The sequence below is a fragment of the Castor canadensis genome, chromosome 16, assembly GCF_047511655.1.
Source record: "Castor canadensis chromosome 16, mCasCan1.hap1v2, whole genome shotgun sequence".
In the NCBI taxonomy this organism is placed as follows: Eukaryota; Metazoa; Chordata; class Mammalia; order Rodentia; family Castoridae; genus Castor; species Castor canadensis.
Window position 1 is genome coordinate 16,392,509 of NC_133401.1, and position 26,747 is coordinate 16,419,255.

The following is a 26,747-nucleotide window of genomic DNA, read 5'->3' on the forward strand; positions in this document are numbered from 1 at the left end:
CTGCACCAAACAAGCATTTATAAAATATCTGCTGTGTCCAGACTTAGGATAAGCAATTTATAAATAGCTCCTCCCATTTATTGAGCGCCTACTGTTTGCCTGGCTGTGCTAAATAAATGTTGTAATCAGGTTTCTCTTCCGGTCGCTGCAAGAGGCCGTGCCGGGCCCGGGTGCTGCGGGCGCGGCGGGCCGCGGGGTACGGCGGTGAGTTCGGGGAGGGCAGCCCTGCCCCCTTCCCCCTGGTCCGCCCCGGGCCCCCCGAGCGGCCGTGCCGGCGTGGCGTGGCGTGGCGCGGGGAGGCAGCGCGCCGGGTGGCCGGGACGAGGCGGGGCTCCTGTGGCCCAGCTGTCGCCTGTACTTCCCCACGCAGCACTGCCCGTGAGGACGCCCCGGCGCTGAGGAGCGATGGCCGCGCCCCGCGGGACCGCCGCCTCCTGGAGACGGGCGCTGCTGGCGCTGCTGGCGTCGCAGGCCGTGACCCTGGCGCTGGGCCTGGCAGACGACGACGTCCCCGAGCAGTGGCTCCTCCTGCACGTAGTCCAGGGCCAGATCGGGGCCGGCAACTACAGCTACCTGCGGCTGAACCACGAGGGCGGGGTTAGCTCAGCGTGCACAGCCTGCGCGGGGACGCCGACCTGTGCGTGTCCGGCAGCACCCTGCACCCCAGCTTCGACGACCGCGAGCTGCAGTCGGCCACCTGCGGCCGCGACGTGGTCGCCGTCCCCGCGCACTTCCGGCGCCCCGTCGGCGTCGGCATCTACGGACACCCGTCCCACGACACCAGCGACTTCGAGATGAAGGTGGACCAGGACCGCACGGCCGAGCCGCGGCCGCCGCGCCAGGCCGCCCCCGGGGAGAACGCGGACGGCTCGGGGCCGGCGCCGGAGGAGGAGTCCGTGCTCTGGACCGTCCTCATCAGCATCCTCAAGCTGGTGCTGGAGATCCTCTTCTGAAGGTGACCCGACCGAAAGGCCAGACCCGGACGCAAACGAAGCCATACAGTCTTGTTACCTCAGTTATCCCAAGTAGGAAAAGCATTGGGCACAGTGTCTGTGTTCCTTTAAAGATAAAAACTCCTAGAAAAGGAATATGCTCAATAAAATGCTTGAACTCCATTTTGGTTAGGTTATCAGCTGACAAAAGATTATTGCAGTAACTTAGGTTATGGAAATCAAAAACAGCTTTTCGTGCACTTACAGATCCGATCAAAAATTGGTAACCTGATAGTTACCTGAATGAAGTTCCACATGTTAAGTTTTTAAGAGTCACTGAATCAAGTGAGAATATAATTACACACATTTTCCTGAGCACAGACTTTGTCCTGGCCTACAACCCCCTACATGGCTCCTCCTCTCCAAACAGGGTTTCCTGCCAGGCAGGTATTTGCAGACACTGTGTTCCACCTACACCAAATCTTTTTAGGTCATTTACCATTTTATCATCCTGGACTACCTATGAATTAGCAATGCTTATTATTAAGTAACTTTGTTGTACTACTTAGGTAGAACAGAAACAGACCACAGATAGGAAAGATTTGCAACAATAATAGTAACTTTGCAGGCTCATGGAGGAATAAGATTTTTCAAATTACTAAATATTTCTACTGAATTTGGGAAGAAAGCCAAAGCACCATTAAGATAAAAATCTTTGGGAAGATGAACTATCTCTCTACCTGCACTTGGTTTCAAGGATTAGAATAGTTTACAATGAAATAAATCAACTTTCAGATTTAATAAAATAAAATAAAAAAATAAATGTTGTAATCAGGTAGTAAAGGAAAGGCAATGTGGTTTGGTGGCTAAGGTGTGGGCTTGGAACCAGAGCACCTGCTCCAAATCCTGGCTCCACTGTGTGACCTTGATCAAACTACCTGACTTCTCTGGGATTCTGTCTTCTCCGTTGCAAAGTCGGAGCAGCGAGAGTGTCTACAATGTAAAGGCTCTTGGGCTGGAGGCGTGGCTCAAGCAGTAGAGCGCCTGTCTATAGCAAGTGCTAGGCCCTGAGTTCAAGCCCCAGTACTCAAAAAATGCAATTTAAATACAATGTTAAGTGATCTTAAATGAACCCACATGAAGCAGTTAAAACTAGGCTTAACACAAAGCAACATTCAATAGCATTAGCCAGGCGCCAGTGGCTCACGCCTGTAATCCTAGCTGTTTAAGAGGCTGAGATCAGGAGGATGGAGTTTCCAGGCCAATCTGAGAAAATAGTACATGAGGTCCCCATCTCCAAAATAACCAGAGCAAAATGTGGCTCAAGTGGTAGAGCGCCTGCTTTGCAAGGGTGGAGCCCTGAGTTCAAACCCCAATCACACCAAAAACAAATAAATAAATGCTAGCTTTTATTTGTTTGACAGATAGTGATGAAGTATCTACCGTGTTCCTGACCCTGTGCTAGACACTTGGAACATAAAAGTGACCATGACAGCCACAGTTCCTGTTCTCATAAATGTGTGAGAACTGGGTGTCAGTGGTCCGTGTCTGTAATCCTAGTTACTCAAGAGGGAGAGATCAGGAGGATCAAGGTTTGAAGCCAGCCCCGACAAATAGTTTGTAAGACCCTATCTCAAAACCCATCACAAAAAGGGCTGGTGGAGTGGCTCAAGGTGAAGGCCCTGAGTTCAAACTCCAGTGCTGGCAGAAAAAAAAATAAGTGTGTATATATATATATATATATATATATATATATATATATATATATATGACAATGCTGTGAAGGAAACTAAAAAGGTTTCTACCTTGAAGCCTGCTAATGAGTGGTCAGGAAGGCTTCCTGGAAGAAGTGGGTTTTGAGTAGAGCCAGGGAGAATGAAAATGACCTAACCAGGCAATGAAAACGGATCAAGGAAGCAGGAGGGCCATCTAGGGAGAAAACCTTGAGGCCTGAAAGTGCTGAAAGGAAGATGTGTGGGTGGAGCTCTGAGGTCAGTTTGAACAATAGAGGTGGGTCCAGCTGGAGGTGCAGGCATAGTCAAATCAAAAATCTTTCCTGTGGTGTTGGGCAAGGTGACTCACTACTATAATCCCAGCTATAATCAGGAGGCAAAGATCAGGAGGATCCCCAATCGAGGCCAGTCCCAGGAAAAAGTTAGCAAGGCCCCATCTCACCAAGTCGAGCTTAGTGTCTTAAACTTTTAACCCAGCAATTAGGTAGGAGGATCTCAGTCTAAGTTTACCCTAGGGTAAAAATCAAGATGCTGTCTGAAAATAACTAAAAGCAAAAAGGGCTGGGGCATTGTTCAAATGAAAGAGCACCTCCCTAGCTAGAGCAAGATCCTGAGTTCAAACCCCAGTACTGCCACAAAAAAAAAATTAAAATTAAAAAATAATTGATATGGCCTAGAGAGCCCTCTGTAACTACTTATTGTTACTTATTGCCCCCTGCACCAACCTGCTTTGTCTTTCTCCCTCAATTCATTCTGTGCAAGACCTTCTTCCAGTTTCCAAAACACTCCAGACCCATCCTACCCCAGGGTCTTTGCACCTGCTATTTCTTGGGTTTGAAATGCGGAGTTTCCTGATGTCCCTCACCTCCTGTAAGTCTTTGTGCCAATATCACCTTCTCAGTGAGGCCTTCCCTCACATATGAGTTGAACCCAGCACCTCCCCACCCCACACAAACACACTACCCTCTATGCCCCTGCCCTGCTTTTTTTCTTCACAGCCAATCTCAAAGTCTCACGTGCTCAATGCGTGGGAGCTTTGTTATTTTAGTTTTGTATTTTCAAACAGGATCCCACTATGTAACCCAGGCTGGCCCAGACCTTGAGATTCCCCTGCCTTAGCCTCCTGAGTGCTGGGATTACAGGCGGGTGCTACCTTGCCCAGCCTGCTGCTTATTCAATGTCAGCTCCATGAGAATGAGGCTTTTGTTCATGTTTTGATTTTTTGTATTTTTTTGGTTTTATTTGGGGGGAGTGAGGTTTGAACTCAGGACTTTGCATATGCAAAACAGGCACTCTACTGCTTGAGTCACACCTCCAGTCCATTTTGGTGTGGTTATTTTGAAAATGGGGTTTTGAGAACTATTTGTCTGGGCTGCCCTTGAACCTTGATCCTCACAGCTGTAATCCTAGCAGAGGCATAGAGGCTCCAAATTCCAGGTCAGCCTGGGCAAAAATTAGGGAGACCCCCATCTTAAAGACAAAATGGAGACAAAAGGGCTGGGGGCATGGCTCACGTACATGCCCGGCAGACTGAAAATAAATAAACAAAATGCAGAGGAAGACTAGCTTTGAAGGTGGAGGGCTGACTGGTGAGCCAAGGAATGCAAAGAATTTGGCTCCAAAACCTGCTGGAAAAGGCTAGGGACTCTCCAGGGGAGTACAGCCTTGCCAAGGCTTTGGTTTTAGCCGGCTGCAACTCCTGGCAGAGACTTCTGACCTTCAGAACTATCAAAAAAATAAGTGTGTGTTGTTTTAAGACTTGTAGCTAGTGGTCATTTATAGCAGTAAACCCACAGAAAACGAGCCCACTCCCAATCTTTCCTGCCTTAATTTTCCTATAATATTGATGACCATTGGCAAGCTGGGCATGGTGGTGTATGCCCGTAATCCCAGCTACTCAGGAGGACCATGGTCTGAGGCTGGTGTGAGGCTGGAATGGGCAAAAACAGGCAAAATCCTATCTGAAAAACAACCTAAAAGCAAAAGGACTGGGGGCATGGCTCAAATGACAGTTGCCTGCCTAGTATTTGGTCCTGAGTTCAACTCCTAGTACCACGAAAAGTAAATATAAAACAAAAATAAAAGCATTCAAAGAAGTCCTTCTGAACTGTGGATACTGACAGTCATGTCCTGCTAGTTTGTTTGGCTGACATTGCAAATTACTCACTACAGAAGCTTGTTGAATTTAGGTACCAGTGACTCACACCTGTAATCATATCTGTAATCACACCTGTAATCATATCTGTAATCCCACCTGTAATCACACCCATAATCACACCTGTAATCTTGAGAGGCTGAGATCTGGAAGATCCAGGCAAATAGTTCGTGAGACCCCATCTCCAAAATAACCAGAGCAAAATGGACTGGAGGTGTGGCTCAAGTGGTAGTGCAAAGCCCTGAGTTCAAAGACCAGACCCACCAAAGATGAAGAAGAAAAGAAGAAGATGAAGAAGAGGGAGAGGGAGCAGGAGAAGAAGAAGATTGCGTCACACTGACCTGGAGCCAGGATGCTGAATGGGTTTTACCAACAAATCAGCAAGATGGTTCATTGACACAAAAAACATGACAACTCCTGCCAGCAGCAGAGATCATTTCAAGGTTTTTATGGATATGTCCTCAGAAGACTGGAGACCTGGTCAGGTCGGGTCTACATTTCAGAACGATGTTTAGAAAGAAAAAAAAAGGCAAGCTGACTGTCCTGCTCAGTTTTGTCTTGCTGTAACAAAGTATTTGAGGCTGGGTGATAAGGAAGGAAAGGGGTTTATTTAGCTCATAGTTTTGGAGGCTGAAAGTTCCAAGCTTGGCTGGCTCCATCAGGCAGGGAACTCAGAAGCTCCATAACAAAGGCGGATCACATCACCTGGTGGGGTAAGGGGAGAGCAGGGAGGGGCATGTGCGGAAGGGTGGGTCCCTTTACAGTAACACACCTCCGCCAGGTGTGGTGGTGTGTGCTTATAATCCCAGCACTCAGGAGGCTGACGCAGGATCCAGAGTTCAAGTCTAGCCTCGCTACATAGCAAAACCTGATCTTAAAACAAACAAAACAAAAAAACACTCCCATGGTAACTAATCAGTCCCTAGAGACCTAACCCCTGCCCCCAACCAGGAGACAGTCACTGTTCCCTTCCAAAGGCAGAGCCTCCACAACCTAATTACTTCCCACTAAACCCCAGCTCTTAAAGGTCTCTCTCTCTCTCTCTCTCTCTCTCTCTCTCTCTCTCTCTCTCTCGGGTTGGGAGAGGTGAGACTGGGGTTTGAACTAACACTTGCAAAGCAGGTGTTCTGCCATTTAAGCCACAACTCCAGTCCATTTTGCTCTCGTTATTTTGGAAATAGGGTCTCACAAACTATTTGCCAGGACTGGCCTCAAATCTCAATCCTCCCATCTCAGCCTCCCAAGTAGCTAGGATTACAGGCGTGAGCCACCACGGTCTGGCTTCACCACTTCTCAATTCACATTGGGTCCAAGCCTCCAGCATGTGACAAACGATGGCTTTGACCACACAGATCGATCGTCTTTCGTGCCATTAACATGGCTGCAAAGGCATGAGCAGAGTAATCTATGTCATTGACCTTGACAAAGAGAAAGAGGGAGCAGGTGGATACCAGCACGTTCTTGGAAGATGGAAAGCAGGAGGGGAGATCATGCTACCTGTGCGAGGAGAGGACAGCAGCCTTGCAAACAGCTGGTGCACAGGGAGAGGCGCACTGTACATGGCAGCAAGGAGTGTGACACCCAAGCCACTCCTCCTGTCCCCAATGCCACGTGAGCTTAGAGCATTATTCTCTTTAAAAAATTTTTTTTTGCCAGCACTGGGGTTTGAACTCAGGGTCTCATGCTTGCTAGGCAGGAGCTGTACCACTTGAGCCACTCCATCAGACCTAGGTACAAATAAGTTAGCACTAGGTAAATTTCTTGCATGTGGTTTTGACCAAGTAAGGTCACAAAGATAAGTAGCCTGGCAAAGTGGCTCACACCTGTAATCCCAGCTACTTGGGAGGTGGAGATCAGAAAGATTGCGGTTGGAGGCCAGCCCAGGCAAAAAGTTAGTGAGACCTCATTTCAATCAACAAGCTGGGGTGGTGGCACATGTCTGTGATCCTAGCTTTGTGGGAGGTGTAGGGAGGATGATACAGATCTTCGGCCTTGCCAGAGACCCTATGAGAAAAAATTACTAAACAAAAAAGGGCTGAGGGCATGGTTCAGGTGGTACAGCGCCTGCCTAGCAAGCTCCAGGCCCTGAGTTCAAAAAGAAAAAGAAAAGGTAAGTAAACTAAGAAAGGAATTTGGAAAACAAAAATTTGAAATTCCTACACACACCTCACGCAGCTAGGTCTTGCATTATTGCTATTTATTTTTAAATTATTCGTGATGTGCTGAGTGTTCCCCACCCTTCATTTTATGAAGATTTGCCTCCCAAAAAGCAAAGAGTGCCCCAAAACAATGTCAAAGTGAATGTGCTTAATTGAAGTGATAAAGTGACAATCTTAGATCTCTGGAAAGGCTGCCTGTCTTTAGCAGAGGTTGAATGGCATTGTGGGAAAATGAACCAAGCAGCGCAGTACAGCCCGCACAGTGATCATCTCCAGCAATCCCTAGCTTCCTTCCCCTGCTGCTCCTTGGAGCCATAGACCCTCACACACCAAAGGTCCAGCCAGGTAAGTTGGTCGCTAGACCCTATTGCAAAAAAGCCTATCACACACAAAAAAATAGGAGTTGGAGGAGTGGCTCAAGTGGTAAAAGTCCCTGCCTTGCAAGTGTGAGTGGTGCCGCCCAAAACAACAAACTATATACCAAAGAGTTGTGGGCTTCTGAGTGGTCAAAAATATCCAAATAACATGTGTGAGACCTGGGTTCAAATCCCAGTGCTGCCAAAAAGAAAAACACAGGAAAGATCTATGAAATTGAAGATGAAAGTAAGGCAAAAATACAGGAAAGTCACCCTGCAGAGTCACACCCTTAACAAGGCCACAGGGACTTCGAGTAGATTATGTCCTGTTAAAGGTGAGCCATTATTTCAACACACACAAGGGAACAATACACCATGAGTAAGAACCTGCAGACACAGCAAAGGGTTACATGTCTGAAAATTGCAGGCAATAGAACATACGTTATGTATGTTTGTTCCCCAAGGGTTCATGTGTTGAAGGCTTGGTCCCCAGTGTGGCAGTGTAGAAGTAGGTAGGACCTTTAAGAAGTTGGGCTTAATGCTGGGCGCAGGTGGCTCACACCTGTGATCCCAGCTACTCAGGAGGCAGAGATCAGAAGGATCATGGTTCAAAGCCAGCCTGGGGAAGTAGTACCATGAGACCCTATCTCAAAAAAAAAAAAAAATCACAAAAAATTGGGCTGGTGGAGTGGTTCAAGGTGAAAGCCCTGAGTTCAAGCCCCAGTACCAGGAAAAAAAAAAAGTTGGGCTTAGTGGGAGACCCTCAGAAAGGGCTAAGGTGGTTTTTCTTTTTCCTTCTTGTTTTTTTTTTGTTTTTTTGGTTTTTTTTTGGCAATACCAGGGTTTGAACTCAAGGCTTTACACTTGTTAGGCAAGTGCTCTACCACTTAAGCTTACTCCACCAATCTTGTTTTGTGTTGTTCTCCACCCCCCCTTCCCCCTGAGATAGTCTGGCTCTATCTTGCCCAGGCTGGCTTTGAATTTCAATCCTCCTGATCTCTGCCTACAGAGTAGCTGGGATTACAGGCGTGAGCACTGACACCTGCTTCTTTATCATCATGCAATCGCTTCCTCTCATCAACACTTGCACCACAAGCCATGGGCTCTTGCCAGAGCCAGTGTCATGCTGCTTGAACTTAACCTCCAGCCTCCAGAACTGTGAGATAAATAAACTTTTTTTTTTTTAAGTTTTTTGGACAGGGTGTCAGTATGTAGCCCAGGCTGCCCTTCAACTCTAGCTCTTCCCTGCTCAACTTCTGAAGGGCAGGCATTTCAGATGTGTACCACCACACTCGGCTCAATAAATCTCTTTTATGAAGTTAGCCTGCCTGAGATATTTTGTTACAGAGACAAAAATGTAATACACCTGGCGCTGGTGGCTCACGCCTGTAATCCTAGCTACTCAGGAATCAGATCAGGAAGATCCCAGTTAGAAAGCTCCCGGGCAAATAGTTTGAGAGACTCTATCTTGAAAAAACCCATCACAAGAAAGGGCTGGTGGAGTGGCTCAAGGTGTAGGCCCTGAGTTCAAACTTCAGAACCGAAAAGAGAGAGAGGAGTCAATTTCTGTGCAAACTACCTTTATTTATAAAGAAAAAGTCCCCAATTTGTTATAAACATAAAGTCAGCACTTTATGAAGGCACTTAATTTGGGGAGAGTTGGGGAAGGGATCCTGACCCGAGCAAGTGAGAGAGGCACTTTGGACAGGATCAGATTTGGCAAATTAGGGGGAGGGAGGCCTCCTGCCCGCAAAGATTCCCAACCTTGCCCCCTGGGCCTCCAATGGCTAAGGCAGGTTCCTAAACGTAAGGCTGGAGTTCTCCCCTGCGCTTCTGGGAGAGCAGAGAACTCCTGGTGAGGGCCGCACCCCTGCGGGGCCAGGGGCAGTAAGTGCAGGGGAGGGAGCTCTGGAGCTCTGCAGCCCGGCTTGCTCTTGTCTCCCTGGGAAATGTCCTTCTGTCCTGCTAGACTTTGTTCCTCTGAGGCTTCACCCTGGGGAAGAGCTGAGGGAAGACGAACTTCAGACAGACACCAGGAGCTCCCACCCCGCACCCCAACCGGCATGCCAGCCCCAGCCCCAGTGCCCACTGCGTCCAGCAGCCAGAAGCCACGCCCCCCGGCCAATAGAAACAGCGGACTGAGCACGAGCCAATCAGGAGCAGGAAGGCAGTAACCGGCCCCCTCCCCCATTACCACAGCGGGCTATTCCTCTCCTCCCCACGACCAATAATGGACTCTTCTGGCCCCTTAACTCAATAATTGACTGTCATCCCCCCTCCCCCTTGTCCGTGCTGGGGATGGAACCCAGGGTCTGGCACGTGCTAGGCAAGCGCTCCACCACCAAGCTACTTCCCCAGCCCGTCCTCCCTCTTTTTCCTGGGACATCTGCTCCAAGCTGCTGCAGGCAGGAGGGGACATCACCTAAGGCCTCACCCCGAAGTAGTTGCGCGGCACGTAGCCCTCCTGGCCATGCAGCGCTGCCCACCACCAGTCGGTCTCCTCCGGGCCGTCCCTCCGCAGCACCGTGACCGACTCGCCCTCGCGGAAGGACAGCTCGTCCCCGAACTCGGCGCTGTAGTCCCAGAGGGCGTACACCGCCCCGCTGTGCATCAGCCCCATGCTCTGCTCCACGTCTGAAAATGCACGGTGGGATGTGACAGCCCGGCCAGGGGACAGGGACAGGGACCGGACCTTGCCCCTCCCACCTGGGAACCCAGTGATGTAGCGCGGTCCCTAGAGCGACTTGGGACAGCCTCGTGTCTCTCTACAAGAGAAATGGTTCCTAAGCCCCGTACCAGCACCACGGCCTGCTCACCTGCCAGGTGTCCCACAGGTGGCAGAGCCCACCTGCCTAGCCCTGTGCCAGCTTGATGGCATTTTTGGAACTTCCAACTCCCCGCCCCACAGGTGAGAAAGCGCCAGGTGTCCATCTGAATGGCACGGCACAGTCTCCAAGTCTCCCTTCTCTCTAGAGGTGGCACTGTCCCGCCCACCCCATGCTGTCCTGTCCTCACCCCTACAGACGACCCATTCCATGTCCCTCTCTTCTGTGGTCCCGTCATGGGGCTGGTACAGTCCCCATGTCCCCCTCTTCCTCGTGCCACTCCACCCCGCGCCCGCGCACCGGCCAGGTGTGCGTCCCCGCCCTGCCTCGCACCTGCCAGGTAGGTGGCACAGTCGGTGTAGCCCTCGCGGTAGGGGTCGCACTTCTCGATGGCAGTGGCACCATCGCTGAGCGTGGTGGCAAAGATTGCGGCGCCGTGCTGCACCAGCGCCGTGCAGATGGCCGTGTCGTTGCAGGAGGCCGCGCAGTGCAGCGGTGTCCTAGGCGCGGGACGGGTGCGTGAGAGGGACGCCCCTGCCCACGGCCGCGCGCGCCCGCCCCGTGGGGATCAGGGCTCACCAGCCGTGGCTGTCGGGGGAGTTGACATTGGCGCCCGCAGCGATGAGGAAGTCCACGATGGGATAGTTGGCGCCACAGATGGCGTTGTGCAGGGCGGTGATGCCCTCCTCGTTGGGCTGGCTAGGGTCGTTCATCTGGGAGGACCAGGAAAGACAAGACTCAGCATCCCCGTGGCTGGGCTGTCACCCGCTCGCCCTACATCGCCACGTGCGGCTCAGCCACCCTCACCTCCTTCACCGCCTGCTGCACCACGTCCAGCTCCCCGGTCAGCGCCGCGTCCAGCAGCAGCACCAGCGGGTTGAGGCGCGCGCGCCGGGCCTTGCGCGGGGATCCGGCTTTCCGCAGCACAGAGCGCATCTCCTGCAGGACAGGACGGGGACTTGGAGGGACTGTCAGCTCTGCATACCCATTACTCGGAGAGGTAAACATAGGCCTAGAGGTCCAGAGCTCGGTTCTCCTCGAGATTGGTTCTCTACAAGTCAGGGAATCCTGTGGCTTTTAAATCTTTTTTGGGAGGGGGTGCGGCACTGGGGTTTGAATTCAGCTTGCTGGTAGGTACTTTACCACTTGAGCCACTCCCCCCCGGCCCTTTTTTGTGATAGGTATTTTCCAGACAGGATTTCGAGAACTATTTGCCCAGGCCTCAAACCATGACCCTCCTGATCTCTCTCTCCTGAGTAGCTAGGATTACAGGTGTGAGCCACCGCGCTCTGACTGACTTTGAAATCTTGAGTCCTGAGACCTTAGAGGAAGCTGAGAGGCTTGATGGCAAAGTAATTCTAGGCCTTCAAGGTGATGATTGGGGAAGCCAGTTATTCAAGTCACATTTCTTTTATAAAAAAAAGAGCCGGGTGCCAATGGCTCACCCCTGTAATTCTAGTTACTAGGAGGCAGAGCTCAGGAGGACCATGATTGGAAGCCAGCCCAGGCAAATAGTTCTCGAGACCCTATCTCAAAAATACACTTCACAAAAAAAGGACTGGTAGAGTGGCTCAAGATGACCCCTGAGTTCAAACCCCAATACTGAAAAAAAAAACTGGGCCAGCCTAGCACTGATGGTCACACCTGTAATCCTAGCTACTTAGAAGGCTGAGATTGGGAGGATCATAGTTTAAGGCCAGTATCCACAAATAGTTTGTGGTACCCCCATCTCCAAAGTAACTAAACCAAAATGGACTGGATAGAGGTGTGATTCAAGCAGATTTCTGTTTTGCAAGTGCAAAGTCCTGAGATCAAACCCCAGTCCCACAAAAAAAAAAAATTTGTGGGACAGGTTTGGTGGTATACATGTGTCATCCCAGCACCCTGGAGGCTGAGGCAGGATGATCGCCAGTTTAAATTTGGAGGCCAGTCAGGGCTACATAGCGAGACAATGTTTCAAAAACCAAAAAAGCAAACAAGTTAAGTAAATACATGGTAAGAAGCAGGTAAGATAAAATGTTCCCAGGTGTTAATTCCCGATGTTTGGAATCTGAGGCTTTTTTGTTTGTTTTGGGTGGGGTTTTATTTGGCAGTACTGGGGTTTGAACTCAGGGCCTCCTACCTGAGTAGTTGCTCTACCACTTGAGCCATTCCACCAGCCCTGGAGTGCAGAGATTTATAGTATTCCTTGTTTCCCCCATACAAACCCCTATCCTCCCCATCACCTGACCATCTCCAGTCCTTTTGCTTTTAAGTTGTTTTTACAGATAGGATCTCTCTCTCTCTCTCTCTCTCTCTCTCTCTCTCTCTCTCTCTCTCTCTCGGCGGCCCAGGGGTTTGAACTCAACTCTTCCTAGGCAGGCACTCTTATCGCTTGAGTCACTCCTCCAGCCCTTACTTGTGATGGGTTCTTTCAAGATGGGGTCTAGAGAACTATTTGCCTGGAGCTGGAATAGTAGCTATGATCACAGATGGGATCTCTTGATTTGCTCGGGCTAGCCTCCAGAGGACTGCTATCCTCCTGCCTCTGCCCACAGAATAGCTGGGATTACAGACTTATGCCACCACATCTGGCTCCTCAGGCTTTTTTTTTTTTTTTTTAATTTTCCTCCTGTAAGATTTGTTTATTCTGAGTGTGTGGTGTTTGTTAGTCTTGTCCTGGCTGTCTCCAGAGGTTCTAGAATTCACACATTCCCAAAAGCTACAGAATGTCCCATTATTTCCAGTTTCCAATCTGCTGTGGTTATACAAATGCTAACTTGAGGTCTTTTAAATTGCTGAGGGGCTAAGACTTCCATCCTGAGATTCTATCATTGAGAACATTAATATTCTACTGTTGCAATTTCATCTCAAAAGACTGGAAGAAAACACTTCAAAATGTCTGCTTCTCTATTCCTGCTAAAATTTTTGTTCTATTTATTTATTTATATTTCTCTCAAGTTTTGTTAGTTTTGGTGGGACTGGGATTTGAACTCAGGGCTTCACACCTGCAAAGCAGGTGCTCTACCCCTTGAGCCACACCTCCAGCCCATTTTGCTGCAGTTAATTTGGAGATGGGGTCTTGTGAACTATTTGTCTGTGCTAGCCTCAAACTTCAATCCTCCCTATGTCAGCCTCCCAAATAGCTAGGATTACAGGCATTAGCCACTGTGCCTGGCTCTCCCAAGTTTCCTTAGTGTTTGTTCATCCTAATGGTGGAAAGTGTTAATTTAAAATGCTATTCTGTATTATAAGAAAACGAGAGTACTAAACTGATTTTAGAATTTAAATTATGAGTCTTTGATTTTCAGCTTTGGTGACTTCAAATATCATTAATAATCAGGGCTGGAGTCATGATTAGAGCACCTGCCTCATAAGCATAAAGCCCTGGGTTCAAATCCCACTACTGCCAAAAAAAATCATTATTATTACTTAAAAAAAAAACAAACCTTTTTTGCTTGTTTTTGAGACAGGATCTTGCTATGTAGCCCAGACTGGCCTGGAACTCAGGATCTTCCTACCTCAGCCTTTCCAGTGCTGGGATTACAGGCCTGTACCACCATGCCCAGCTCAGATCCTGTGTTTTAAACCTCCTGGATTACAGAATTCTAAAATTTTACTGTCTTGACACACACACACATTGCGTGCGTGTGTGTGTGTGTGCGTGTGTGTGTGTGTGTGTGTGTGTGTGTGTGTGTGGTGCTGGAGGTTGAACCTAGAGCCTCACACGTGGTAGGCAAGTGCTCTACCACTTGAACCACACACCCCAGGCATTAATCCCTGAATTCTATGATTTCAAGGTTTTCTGTGGCCAGGCCTTTGTGATTCTACAAACAGAACGGTGCTCCCCTTTCAAGATGTTATCACCCCCACACACGTTTTCCCTTTTCTCTTTCTTGAGATGGAACCCTGGGCTTGGTGCACTCTGAGTAAGCGCTCTGCCACTGAGCCACACCACACACATCCCTACTGTTCCCCTCTTGATTTCAGGGTTCTGTATCTCAGGATGGCACAGGAATAGGCATTTTAGTGTGTCTGCCTGGGCCCCTCTTCTCTGGGAACGGTCCCTCGCATGTCCACACACACTGAGCGCAGGGTGGTACAGCCATGATGCAGGGCTGAGCCCAGACCAGCAGCCTCCCCCGTGGGCAAACGTTAACACTAATGGGAGGCTGATGGGCCAGGTGCTTTTTTATTAATATCCTTAGTCCTAGGACATGGCTGCTATTTTTCTCACTCTCATATGACAGAAGAGGAAACTGAGGCCCAGAGACGCTAAGTGTCTTGCTCAAAATGGCACAGTGTGGAGCCAGGATTCAAACTTGGGCAAGCAGAGAGCTGAAGTTGGTACACTTACCCACAACACCCATGGCTTCAGAGACTTGCTCTTTGTAAGAGGAGAGAGTGGGAGCTGGGCATGGTGGTATACACCTGTGATCTCTGGCAGAGTATCATGAGTTCAAGACCAGCCTGGGCTATGCAGGGAGACCCTACCCTGCCTTCAAAACAAACAACGACAACAACAAAAACCAAACCAAGATCTCTAGAAAAGGTAGGCACCAAAGACTCGTGGCCAGGATGAGAGAGACTTGACTGAGACAAGATTCCCAGAGAGGCCAAGTGTCACACCAAGACTGAAGGTACTTCCAGGTATGAGACTGAGGCTCCTGAAGGAATGCTGGGAGCAGGTTGCAGGCAAGGATATCAAAGAGGCAAAAACATCTCCAGGGGAACAAGACTCCTGGAATCCCCTACATACATTCTATTCCCTTGTTCTGAACACAGTGCTGTCAAGATTAGACGACATTTCCCAGCCTCCCTTGCATCTGGGTTCCTGGCCAATGGAATGGGGCAGAGTGTGATGTGTAATTCCAGTTGTGCCTGAAAAGGGAAGGGCTGAGCTGCAGGTGTGGCTCAAACTATAGAGTGCCAGCCTCGCAAGCCTGAGGCCCTGGGTTCAAAACTCAGTACCACCAAAAATAAAAGAGTATTTTCTCTTTTTCACTAACTGACTTGAGGAGAGTTTGATCTTGAACCATGGGGGTAACTAGCCCCAAGGGATGGCAGAGTCCCAGGTAGACAGATCCTGGGTCCTGACTCTCTTAAGCTGCCTCACAGCCCTGACTGCATCTCAACCATTAATCCGATGTACTTTGGGGCTCTTTTTTTTTTTTTAGTGGGACTCGGATTTGAACTCATGGCTTTGCACTTGCAAAGCAGGCACTCTACCACTTGAGCCACACCTCCAGCCCATTTTGCTCTGGTTATTTTGGAGATGGGAGTCTTGCAAACTATTTGCCCAGACTGGCCTCGAACCTCAGTCCTTCCACCCTTAGCCTCCCAAGTAGCCACAGGCACCCGGCTCACTAGGGATAGTCGGATCCAGATGTAACACACCCCACCTTCCTTCTGTTACTTACCGTGCTCTGAGGCTGCTCTGGTGGGTTGCTCTGGGGTGGGGCTGGGGTGGGGATGGGAGCAGGTGGGGCAGGAGCAGGAGGTCCAGCCCTGGCCTCAGATCCCTCGGTGATGGTAGATAGCTCTGGCTCAGGGCCCCCAGGCCCTGGCCCACCATGCCGGTGAAAGAGGCGGCTGATGATCTGCTGGTACTGCTTCTTGTGGGTGGGGGGCAGGGCCACGGCGGGGCTCTGCTCCATGGAGCCCCTGCGTTTGAGGGGCCGAGGAATCTCTGCCAGCACTCTTGCCACTTCCTCTAGCTCGGGCACCGACTGGGCCTCTGGTGGCAGCGCTGGCTGCAGCCTTGTGGGGCTGAGGGGCCGAGTCACAGTGCCTTCATCTGCATCCCCAGCCTCCAACACTGGTGTCAGCAGCCCCTCTAGCTCAGGCTCAGGCTCCAGCTCAGTGGGGGGCTTGAGGAGGCCTAGCAGGAACAAAAGCCCCATCAAAGGAGGAGTTCCCCAAGACTCCCTACAATTGCCAGGACCTGCAACTAGCCACGATGCTGTGTGACCTCAGGGAAACTCCTTGCCCTCTCTGAACTACACTTTTCCTGGGCTGTAATAATATATGTTATGACACCAACCATTTACTGAGCACTTAGGATGTACCTGGCACTATACATGCATGATAGGTCTTTTTTTTTGAGACAGCGTCTCACTATGTAGCCCAGGTTGTCCTTGATCTTGTGATCCTCCTGCTGCAGCTTCCTGAGTTGCTGGGATTACGGAAGTGAACAAACATAACCAGCTTCTGTTTTTCCCCATTCAGCAGTGCTTCAAATCAGGTGGAAATAACCATCCTTCACCCAGCATCTCATAATCCCTGTCACAATCCTATCAGGTATGTATCCTTACTATGTCTTCACACATGGGAAAAACAGAGGCTCAGACACGTTAGGTAATTTGTCCTGAGTCACACAGTAAGTGTGTGCCAAGGGAGACTTAAGCCTCTACTGACCTCACACTAAAAAATTATTGATAATTAGTTACAACTCATATGACCGCCATTGAGGACTTACTATAAGTTAGGGCCTATTTTAAAGACTTCACATGATTTTAGTACCATATCCAAATATGGTACTTATTATTACATTCAAGGATATTGAGGCCCAGAGAGGTTAAGTGACCTGTCTAAAGTCACACAGGACGGAACCAGGCAGTCTGGCTCTAGGGTCCATGTTTAACCACTGCCCATCCCTGACTTCTGTGCAAATTCAAACTCATCTAGCCTAGGTCTCTCAGGGACAGTGCCTGGAAAGAGGCTTGGCTCTTCCAGCTGGTCTAGTCTCTGCCATTTCTCCTCCCTCCATCCTGCCCTGTAGGGCCCCCACTCACCTTCGTTCACAGGGGGCCAAGTCTGTTGAGGGGGCTGCAGGGCTGGAGCTGGGGCCTGGGCCTGGGGCTGAGGCTGGGGTTGGGGCTGGGGGGGCATCTGGGGTTGGGGTTGTGGGGGTGGCTGGGGCTGGGGAGGCAGCTTTGGTGGGGGTGCTCGGGAGAAGATGGGGGACCCGGGGATCATGGCCCTGCTGGCCCCATGCTCCCAGAAGGCGTTCTGCAGCTTGAAGATCATGCTGAGCGGAATGGGGCGCTGGCGCGGGGCGCTGCGGGGCTGCGGGGCTGCGGGGGGCATGGGGATGCGGCTGACGGGCTGCCAGCTGCGGGGCAAGGTGCCAGAGGGCCCTGAGGAGCCCAGCGAGCGGCGGTAGCTGCCTACATCGGAGCGCCTGTCGCTGGCCAGCGGGGACACCTTGTAATTGCGAGGCAGGGTGGCACTGGTGAGGTTGTCCTGGGGAAGAGAGAGAAGGAAAGAGGGGAGGAGAGGCTCAGATGGGAGCAAAAGGAGAAGGGAAAGCCGGGTGTCGGTGGCTCACGCCTGTAATCCCAGCTCTCAGGAGGCAGAGATTGAGAGGATCACGGTTGGAAGCCAGTCCTGGCAAATAGTTGGGGAGACCCTATCTCAAAAGAAACAAACAAACCAAAAACCCTTCACAAAAAAGGGCTGGTGGAGTGGCTCAAGGTGTAGGCCCTGAGTTCAAACCCCAGTACTGGAAAAAAAAAAAAAAAAAAGAGAGAGAGAGAGAGAGAGAGAAGAGAGAGGAGGGGGGCATCCCTCACCTTGCCCTGGTTCACCTTGACCGTGGCCCCCAGCCCATCCAGGCTGCTCTCTCTCCATGGCAACAGCTGCAGGCCAGGCGAGGCGGGCCGCGCGAAGGCATCCAGGCCTAAAAGGCGGAAATCATCAGGATGGAGGGGGGTTCGCTTTCGCCCCCGGGACCCCCACTCCCGCCGTCTCCATCACTCACGTTCATAACTAGCCGTCTGCGAAGATTTCTTCTCGTACGCCACGTCCAGGTCAGACTCGTTCCAGGCTTTCGGGGGCCGCCGACGCAGGGTCAGGTCATCTGCGGGCATTTGCAGGTGAGGACGCGAGCGGAGACTGGCCGCGGACGCCCACGCTTCCCCCACGCGCCCCAAGTTCACGGTCAAGGTCAAGTTCACCTTGCGCGCGCAGAGGCGGAGCGAAGGCGCTGCCGCCCGCGCCCAGCAGCGGGCTCCCGAGGGCCTGCGGCGAGTCATAGGCTGCGGCGGGCGGGCGCGGCGAAGGTCCGCGCTCCGGGAAGAAGGCCTGGGGACCCTCGGCTAACGGGCTGCCTCGGGGGGATCCCGCCCGGCCCAGGAAGTCGAAGGGCGTGGGGGGACCTTGCTGGCGGAGTGGGCCTGACCCCGGCCGCGGGGAGGGCGCACGACCAAGGGTGCTGCCCGCGCCCTCGAAGGCGCGGGGCCGGGGCGAGGGCGCGCGGTCCAGGCTGCCGTAGGCGTCCGGCTGCAGGTAGAGCGGGGTGCGCGGGGACGACGGCCGGGCCTTGGGGGACATAGGACTGTAAGGGTGCAGGGACGGAGCACTCTCGGAGCGTCCGAACGGGGTGTCTGCATTGTCGGTGGCTGCCTTCCGGGGGAACCCTCGGTTCCCAAAAGGCTCGGGGACCGGACTGGAGCTGTAGCGAGACATCTGTGGGAAGGCCGGTTCGTTGAGGGGTTAGAGGAGATATTTAGTAGAGGGGTCGGTGGGGGAAATCAAAACACATCAGTTGGCTGAGCGCCGGTGGCTCACGCCTGTAATCTCAACTACTCAGGAGGCAGAGATCAGGAGGATTGCACTTCAAGGCCAGCCCAGGCAAATAGTTCACCAGATACTATCTCGAAAACACCCATTACAAAAAGGGCTGGAGGTGTGGTTAAGTGGTAGAGCGCCTGCTTGCCTTAGCAAGTATGAAGCCCTGAGTTCGAACCCTAGCTCCACCAAAAACTGAAGGTCAACCAGACGAGTTGAACCTCTGACCAGAGTGAAAATGTAGGCACAGTGAGCCCAAGTGAGGTGACAGGGAGAGTCCTGAGTCCAGCCGAGGTAGCCCAATCACCTCCTTTGTGCCAGAAGGTGGAGCAAGGAGGACTGTGGTTTGAGGTCAGCCCAATTTCTTTCTTAAAACAAAACAAAACAAAACAAAACAAAGTTAGCAAGACCCTATCTCAAAAAACAAGCTGGGTGAGGCGGACCACATCTGTAATCCTAGCTACTCTGTAGGCAGAGGCAGGAGGATCACAGTCTGAGGCTGCCCCGAGGCAAAAGTGCAAGACCCTATTTGAAAAATAGCTGGGAGTATGGCTCAAGTGGTAGAGTGCCTGCCCAGCGAGTACAGGACCCTGAGTTCAAATCCAATACTGCCAAAAAACAAAAACAAAAAAACATAGTGGGGCGCCTTGCCTGAAATCCAAGCCTCTCTGGTCTGGTGGGGAGAAGCTGGCCTTGGGGATGGGGTGGGATCAGGCTCACCCTAGGGGAGACTCCGGCCTGCGGGCCAGGAGGCGCTGGCGAGTCTGACCACAGCGACTCCAGCTGCTTGGTCAGTTCGTCCACCTTGGCCGCCGCCGTGTCCAGCTCCATCTGCTTCAGATCCATGTGTTTCATGGCCAGCGCTGGGCGGGCGGGAGCGACGGTCAGGACCCCGCCCCCCGCAGGCCCCGCCCCCGCCAGCCCCGCCCCCGCCCCCGCTCACACTGGAAATTCAGGTCCAGAAGGTCCCGCGCGCTCTGGAACGCCTCGCTGTCCATGGTGCCGGCCGCAGCGGGGCGCCTAAGTGGTGGGGATGGGGATCAGACCGGGATCTGCAAACCCCGCCCTCAGGGCTTGCGGGGTCCCCAGGAGCAAGGCAGCCAGCAGGGCCTCCCCCCCCCTCCTAGAAACCCTTTGCCCTTCCACTTCCCGGGCTGGGAAAAGCCCCGTCCATGCCCCGCCCCCCCGCCCCCCCAGTCCCCCCCGCCGGTGCCTCACGCCTGTAATCTCAGCTATTTGGGAGGCTGAAATCCGGAGACTCGCGGTTTGAGGCCAGCCCAGGCAAATAGTTCTGGAGACCTCCATCTCCAATATAACCAGAACAAAATGAACTGGAGGAGTGGCTCAACAGGTAGAGCACCTGCTTTGCAAGAGTGAAGCCCTGAGTTCAAACCCCAGTCCCACCAAAAAAACAAAAAGAAAAAAAAAAAAGCCCAGTTCATTCACTATCTCTGGCCAATTCTGTCTTTTTGCACGACTCCTTGTCCATCTCTGTATCTCAGCCGTAATAAGGTGAAGCAATTCCTTCATATCTATAGATCAATTAGTATGTGCCAGCGAACAAAGCTAAAATAATAGCTATCAATTTCTGCATGAACATAATAGTTATGTCACCTACTCTATATCGGAACTCGTTCCTATGACCTGGAGTAAAACAACAACCACTAATTGCAGGGCCGCTGCCTTCAAGAATTGTGTTAAGTGCTATGCACTCAATCCACCATCAAAACCACTGTAGTAGGCAAGAAAGTAAGGCTGAAGATGTCAACTTGTGCTGAGCACAGGAGGGGCATGCCTGTAATCCCAGCCACTTGGGAGTGGGAGAGGATTGTGGTTTGAGGCCAGCCTAGGAGAAAAAAGTTACCGAGACCCTATCTTAAAACAAGCTGGGGGCAGGTAACCCATGACTAGCTATAATCCCAGCTACATGTTAGGTGGAGATAGGAGGATTGCAGTCCAAGACCAGCCCTGACAAAATCAGGAGACCCTATCTGAAAAACAAACAAAAGCCAAAAAGGGCTGGGGGCGTGGCTCAAGTGGTAGAATGCTTGCCAAAAAAAAAAAAAACAACTGAAGCCCTGAGTTCAAATCCCAACATCACCAAAACAAACAAACACCTCACTTGTTATTCTTCATTGTCTCCACCAGGCTGGAGGGGTCCCAGAGGGCAGCGACTGCTCAGTTTTCTCTCCCCAGTGTCCCCAGTCCAGAGAGCTGGCTCACACTGACCCATTGTCAGAAGGAGGAACAGGGAGGTGGCCAAGAGGCGGATAGGCAGCTATGGTCACCAGCCCAGTGGGAGGCAGCTCGGCCACCAGGAACCGGTCAAGCCAGCACCAGTCCCATTCCCATGGTAGCCGCCACGCCCGCCACGCCCGCCAGAGGTGTCACCTCCCCTGCACTGACTTCTCAGCTTTGGCGGCACAGGCGTGGGCAGTGGGCGGGGCATGCTGGTGCTGACCTGTCTAGGAAGCCACAAGAAGAGAACCTGTTGGGGCTGGTGGCTCACTTGCGTGTACTGGGAGTGTTCATCCTTGGACAATGAGTCCCCACACAGAACGGAGGCAAATTTGCTACTCCAAGAGGCCCCTTGAGGCTCTAAGAGGCCTTCATTTTGAACTTGTAAGGACTTTGAGATCACAGAGTTCTACCAAGACAGATCCTCAACCTGACAGTCTATTGGGAGGGAATTCTGAGTCCAAGATTCTTGTCTTTGGACCATTCTAGAATTCTCTGTTTTGGTTAGTCTAGAATTCTCAGCCTTCTGTCTATCCCACATTCATTCTGCTCTGGAATTTCAGAGCAGGAAAAAAAGCCCAATTAAGCAGACTCTGACCACAATACTTCAGTTACCTAACAAGTAAAGCTCAGGAGGAATTCAGAGATCTGAAAATTGAGACCTCAAAAAAAGTAGAGGTAGGGCATGGTGGAGCATGCCTGTAATATCAGCACTTGGGAGGCTGAGGCAGGAGGAGGGAGCGTTCAAGGGCAGCCTGGGCTACACAGTGAAACCCTATCTTAAAAATCAAAAAAGAAACAAAGTAAAAGAAAGAAAAGAGACACTATAGGAATAAAAACTGAGCCTTAACCAGATGCTAATGGCTCACACCTATAATCTTAGCTACTTGGGAGGCTGAGATTGGGAGGGTTGAGGTTTGAGGCCACCCTGGACAAACAGTTTGCAAGATTCCCATTTCCAAAATAACCAGAGCAAAATGGACTGGAGGTGAGGCTCAAACAGTAGAGCTCCTGCTTTGCAAATGTGAAGCCCTTCCTAAGTTCAAACCCCAGTCTTCTAAAAAATGAAACAAACAAACAAACAAAAACCCCTGAGCTCTTAGAATCTCCCAGAGTCTAAAAGAATCTGTCCGTTAAGATGTAAAAATGATGGGAGGTGGAGATCAGTGGGATCAAAATTTTAGGCTAGCGAGGGGACTGGGGAGGAAGTAGTGACACCCCATCTCAATCAATAAGCCAGGCCTGGTGGTGCATGCCTGTCATCCCAGCTACAAGGGAGTCATAGGTAGGAGGATGTCTGTCCAGGCCAGCCTGGGCAAAATGCTAGATCCTATCTGAAAAATAAAGCAAAAAGGGCTATGAGTGGGGCTCAATTGGTGGAGTGCCTGCTTAGCAAGCGCAGGGCCGTGAGTTCGAACCTCAATACCAACAAAAAAAAAAGTAAAACCTAATAATTTTACGCGGCCTCCAGAGCCAGCATTCCGTCAGTAAGCGGTTCTTCCCAGTGCCCATGGTTCTCAGATTCCATGTTGGCGTGGTCTACGGAAATTCCTACCCTGGGGTGGGGCTGTCCCGGGGCTGGGGACATCGGGGCCGCTAGGGGGCGCCAGGGACAGCCCGGCCGGCCGGGCGCTGAGCTCAGGCCTGGGGAATGCGCGGCGGGCCCGGGCAGGTGCGGCTCCCGAGGCTGGGGAGGGGAGCGGGGAGGGCGGGGCGCGGGGGGCGCGGCCCGGCCTCTGTTCCCAGGCTCCCGCCCTCCGCCTCCAGGTCCTCTTCCCTGCGGTCCCCTCTCCACTCCAGCCCTAGCTGTCCTTGCCCAGCTTCCTCTGCACCCCAGCCAGATCCTTTGGGGTTCAGGATCCCGTGGGCTTCCTACAGAACTATCCTCCCTAAGAACCCGGTCAGAGCTAAGACCAGACTGAGAACGCCCAGGTTGCAATCCTCCAGCTTTGTGGGGTCACGCGACACCCCCGCTTCTCTGGAACTTGATTTTCCTTCTGTGGACGTCTGTGGGATGGGCCTCTAATCTTGCGTTAGTTTAGTTTCTCCTGTGTACAGGGGAATTACTACCTTGACCTCCTAGCTACTCAGGAAGAGGTTCGAAGCCCGCCTGGGTATATAGTTCATGAGATCCTATCTCGAAACAACCCATCACAAAAAAGGGCTGGTGTGGGCCCTGAGTTCAAATCCCAGCACCGCGCAAAAAAAAAAAATAAACAAGAAAAAGAAAAAATGTTAACCTCAAAGGGGTCTGAGGATTGGATGACCTAATTTATGTACCCTGATTAGTACAGGGCGGTACAGGAAATAAAATTCACACATCTGGCTTCTTAATTATGGGTTGTCATTTGATAACACTGGCAGGCACAAAGGAAGGGTTCAAGACTCAAAGTAATGTCCCTCACAGGGGCCCTTTAAGCTCCTCATGACATTGTAAAAGCCTGACATGTTGATGCCCCCAGAGCCTCAGCTTCCAGGTCCTCAGATCTCAGAACCCTAAATTCCCCCAGACGTTCCTGTGTGTACTTGGGAGAGCACACTAGAAAATTTCAGCCAGAAACCGGCCAAAGCCCAGGGTGTGAGTGATGTCTGCTGGCCAGCCTCAGTTTCCCCACCGGTAGGGAGGAGTCCTTCCCTTGGGCCAGCAAACCAGATTAAAGATGGATGTCATTGGTCCCCCCTTTGGGGGGAACCTGAGACTTCTTTGGACATTGGGACCCATCCCTCCCCCAACACACACACACACCTGCCAGACCTCAGCCTGGCATGACATGAGCCTGGGTTGGCAGCCACGGTTCTTATTTTTAATTTCAATTCAGGCTGTCACCAACTGCCCTTCAAGCCCAGGCATTAGCAAACACCCCTCTGGCACCAGATCGTCCTGTCCCCCCTCCTTTGCTAATCCCCCCCATGACGCATGGGGGTGGAGAGATGCTACAGAGAGACGGAGGGAGGGGCCTGCCTCTCCCTGCCCTCCCCCAGCCTCAAGGACAGACAGACACCTCCAGAATTAGCCTCTATTCCTCCCTTATCTCCCACAATACCTTAGGTCAGACAGACCTCAGGGTCAGCGCAAGGAGCCGTGGGAGGGAGGTTAGTTGGAAAAGCTCGTGGGAGGATATGAATCCTAGAGAGGCAGAGGCATTTCAAATCCTGGCCCTCCATTCTGCTGCCTATGTGACCTCTCTGCCTCAGTTTACCCCTTCTCTTTGTGTAATGCAGAAGTGCATCCGGGAACCAGCCCTGAATTCTGGAATTCTGCCGTGGGTTCTAGAATGACCTCTGTAAACCCCACATATTTCCCACCCCCACGGGCAATAAGAGGCCCCCGCCTCCGCCAGGGGGCGCCCTGGGGCGGATGTCCCTCCGCTGGTTAGGCAGGTCTGACGCCCAGGTTAATGACATGTTGGGGTTCGCTCAGGCGCACAGAGGAGGTTGGAGAGATGCCCTGGTTTTCTCACCCCCTGCCCCCACTCCAGAGCTGGAAAATGGGGAAGCGCCGGGACCCAGCTTCTGGAGGGACCTCGGGTTCTGGTCCTGCTCCATTTCTAAGACCCAAGTTCCACTGTCCCCGTCGCACTCTTAATTTTGCTGAGTCCCGGAGGCTCAGTGGAGAAGGTAGCCGGAGGGCGGCAGAGATGACCATCCACTCCAGAGCCCCACTGTCCGAGTCTCCATTTTGCCCAAGATTCAGGGATCTGAGACCCCAATATTATTACCCAGGGACTCTGACTTCTGAAAGTCTCCAATACAAGGACCTCAGCAATCCCAGCTCCACCGTCTGCTCTGGACCAAGGGATCCGAGTCCTCTATTCCAAGAACTCAGCCACCCGAGCCCCCCTTCCTTTTTCCCAGTATCAATCGTCCGAGTTCTCTCTGTCCAGGGACCCCGGCATCTGCGCACCCCAAAATCTTGCCTTGGGACCTGGCGTCCGAGTCCCCTCCCAGTCCGCCCAGGGACGCGGTGTCGGGCTCTTCCAGGGCCACTTGGCGCCCAGGAGGGTGGAACTCACGGGTCCGGGGCAGATCCTGGCACCGGGGGGCTTCCTCCCGCGCCGGCTCCAGCGGCCGGGAGCGGAGAACGGGGCGGGTCAGGAGCCGGGAACAGGTTAGACGACGTGACTCGGGCTGGAGGGAGGCGGGTCCCGCAGGGGGAAGGGGGCCGGGGACACCTCGAGCACCTTGGGATTTGTAGTCCCGGAGGGGCAGGACGCAGAGTGAGACACTGAGACTGCCACTCGCAGTCCATTTCACAGACAGGAAGAGCGAGGCCCAGAAGTTGAGGGCGAGGCGACGTGGCCAGCAAGATCCAGGAAAGAGCCGAGTCTCTCCCATCACTGTCCCTCCTCCCCCACCACCGCCCCCCGTTTTTTTGTTTTTGTTTTTGGTAGGACTGGGGTTTGAACTCATGGGTTTGCACTTGCAAATCAGGCGCTCTACCACTCGAACAACGCCTCCAGTCCGATTTGCTCTGGTTATTTTCGGTAATGGGGTTTGGAAAACTATTTTCCCAGGCTGGCCTCAAACCTCCATCCTCCCAATCTCAGTCTCCCAAATAGCTAAGGATTACAAAGCCTGAGTTACCAGCGCCTGGCCTTCCCTTTTCTTGAGAGAAGATTTGGACGCCACCAAAAGGGTAGAAGATGGGAGGCTGAGGAAAACTCACACACTCGGTCCCCAAGACGAGAAGACAACCTCGCTAAACCATTAGCAACCTCTGGTCCCTGAGCCTCAGTATCTCCATCTGTAGCAAAGATTTCCCGGCAAGAGTCCGAAGTCGGGACTACAGTTCCCAGCAGCGCCTATGACTGACGTCTGGCGCCTCCCCGCCTCGGGTCCTCTGGGAATTGTAGTTTCCAAGCATGCAGGAGGGGCTCCCGGGAGTCTCTCGCCCACGCGCGGGGGGGAACTGTCTGGAGATCCCTGGCGAGGAGAGCACTTCCCCTTAACCCTCCCCTAGCTTTGGAAAGCCGCAGGAGAAGGCGGGAACCCCAATTCTGGAGTAGGATCCTAAATCTCAGCAGAGGGGGCGGGAAGAGGAGCTGACACACCGGCCAGGAATGCAGTCGGGTCACCCTGTCTAGCCGTCGTCCCGCGGCTCCACCCGCCGCCCCACGGGGTGCAGTGCTGGTGGGAAGGAGCGTGGGCGCGTCCCCCAAATCCTCGTCCACGTGCCGCTGTTTACACGCGCCTCGGGGCAGGGAGGAGTGGGCGATCTACCCCCACGCTTCCTCAAAGCCATAGGAAATATTTCTCTCGCGCGAGGCTCTGTCCTCGAGAGCATCTACAAGTTTCATTCGATCCGCAAGGCCCGCCCCTTATCCCGCATCGCTCCACGCGTGTCTAGCTCCCGCGCCTAAGGCTCCGCCCCCGATCCTGTAGGCCCCACCCCCTGTGTTTCCCGCTCCCCCAGAGCTCAGGAGCCCCGCCCCTGACTACTACTTAAAGTCTTCTGGAGGGAATACCCCCATTCTTCCATTTTCCGGCCTCTCCCACTCAGTCCTAAACTTCCAGGGTTCCCGGGGTTCCCTAGAAGGGATTCTATCACTGAGAGCACACCCCTGCCAGCGACGATACTTACCTGCCTCTCCAAGAATTTCAGCCCAATCGGTCTTCCTATCTCTTTAAGAGTTAGGTTCTATTAGTGTGACTGCCCCTTTAAGTCGGTGTTGGAACAAATCATGTCTGAGAGACTGGGGGAGATCCGCCGAGAGCTGGAGAGGCTCTGATTTCAGAAAAAAGTGAATCAGTTTCTTTCTGGAGAAGACTTTTTGATAAAAGCCTTGTTCTTTGGTTTCC

At 52.3% G+C, this 26,747-nt stretch overlaps 1 protein-coding gene and 1 pseudogene across 9 annotated transcripts; one reads left to right on the plus strand and one right to left on the minus strand.

Moving 5' to 3' along the window:
* The first annotated feature begins 147 nt into the window (after positions 1–147).
* LOC109692394 (UPF0669 protein C6orf120 homolog) lies at positions 148–2,326 on the plus strand (annotated as a pseudogene).
* Positions 2,327–8,898: 6,572 nt separating this feature from the next.
* Ppp1r13l (protein phosphatase 1 regulatory subunit 13 like) lies at positions 8,899–26,608 on the minus strand. Of its 9 annotated transcripts, none has more exons than XM_074057624.1 (14): positions 20,833–24,996; positions 19,929–20,015; positions 19,654–19,730; positions 19,431–19,573; positions 18,098–18,608; positions 17,902–18,000; positions 17,714–17,820; positions 16,934–17,384; positions 15,560–16,020; positions 10,968–11,099; positions 10,740–10,873; positions 10,494–10,660; positions 9,770–9,969; positions 8,899–9,339 (listed from the first exon to the last, which is right to left on the minus strand). In XM_074057624.1, the coding sequence occupies exons 3-14, from the start codon at positions 19,706–19,708 to the stop codon at positions 9,301–9,303; spliced, it is 2,499 nt and encodes an 832-aa protein (XP_073913725.1). In that variant the 5' UTR covers positions 19,709–19,730; positions 19,929–20,015; positions 20,833–24,996; the 3' UTR covers positions 8,899–9,300. The 9 variants fall into 9 exon arrangements, with proteins under 9 accessions (XP_073913725.1, XP_073913724.1, XP_073913726.1 ...); XM_074057623.1 differs by having other exon boundaries at positions 19,929–20,070; XM_074057625.1 differs by lacking the exons at positions 19,929–20,015; positions 20,833–24,996 and adding an exon at positions 26,530–26,608.
* Positions 26,609–26,747: the final 139 nt, after the last annotated feature.

Coding starts and splice junctions, on each gene's coding strand:
- Ppp1r13l (XM_020172931.2), bottom strand. CDS start 25,197: ATGGACTGCGAGTGGCAGTCTCAGTGTCTCACTCTGCGTCCTGCCCCT. Junction 19,574..19,653: donor TCTGGACCTGAATTTCCAGT/GTGAGCGGGGGC, acceptor CCGCCCGCCCAG/CGCTGGCCATGAAACACATG. Junction 16,021..16,933: donor TTGGCCCCCTGTGAACGAAG/GTGAGTGGGGGC, acceptor TGTTCCTGCTAG/GCCTCCTCAAGCCCCCCACT.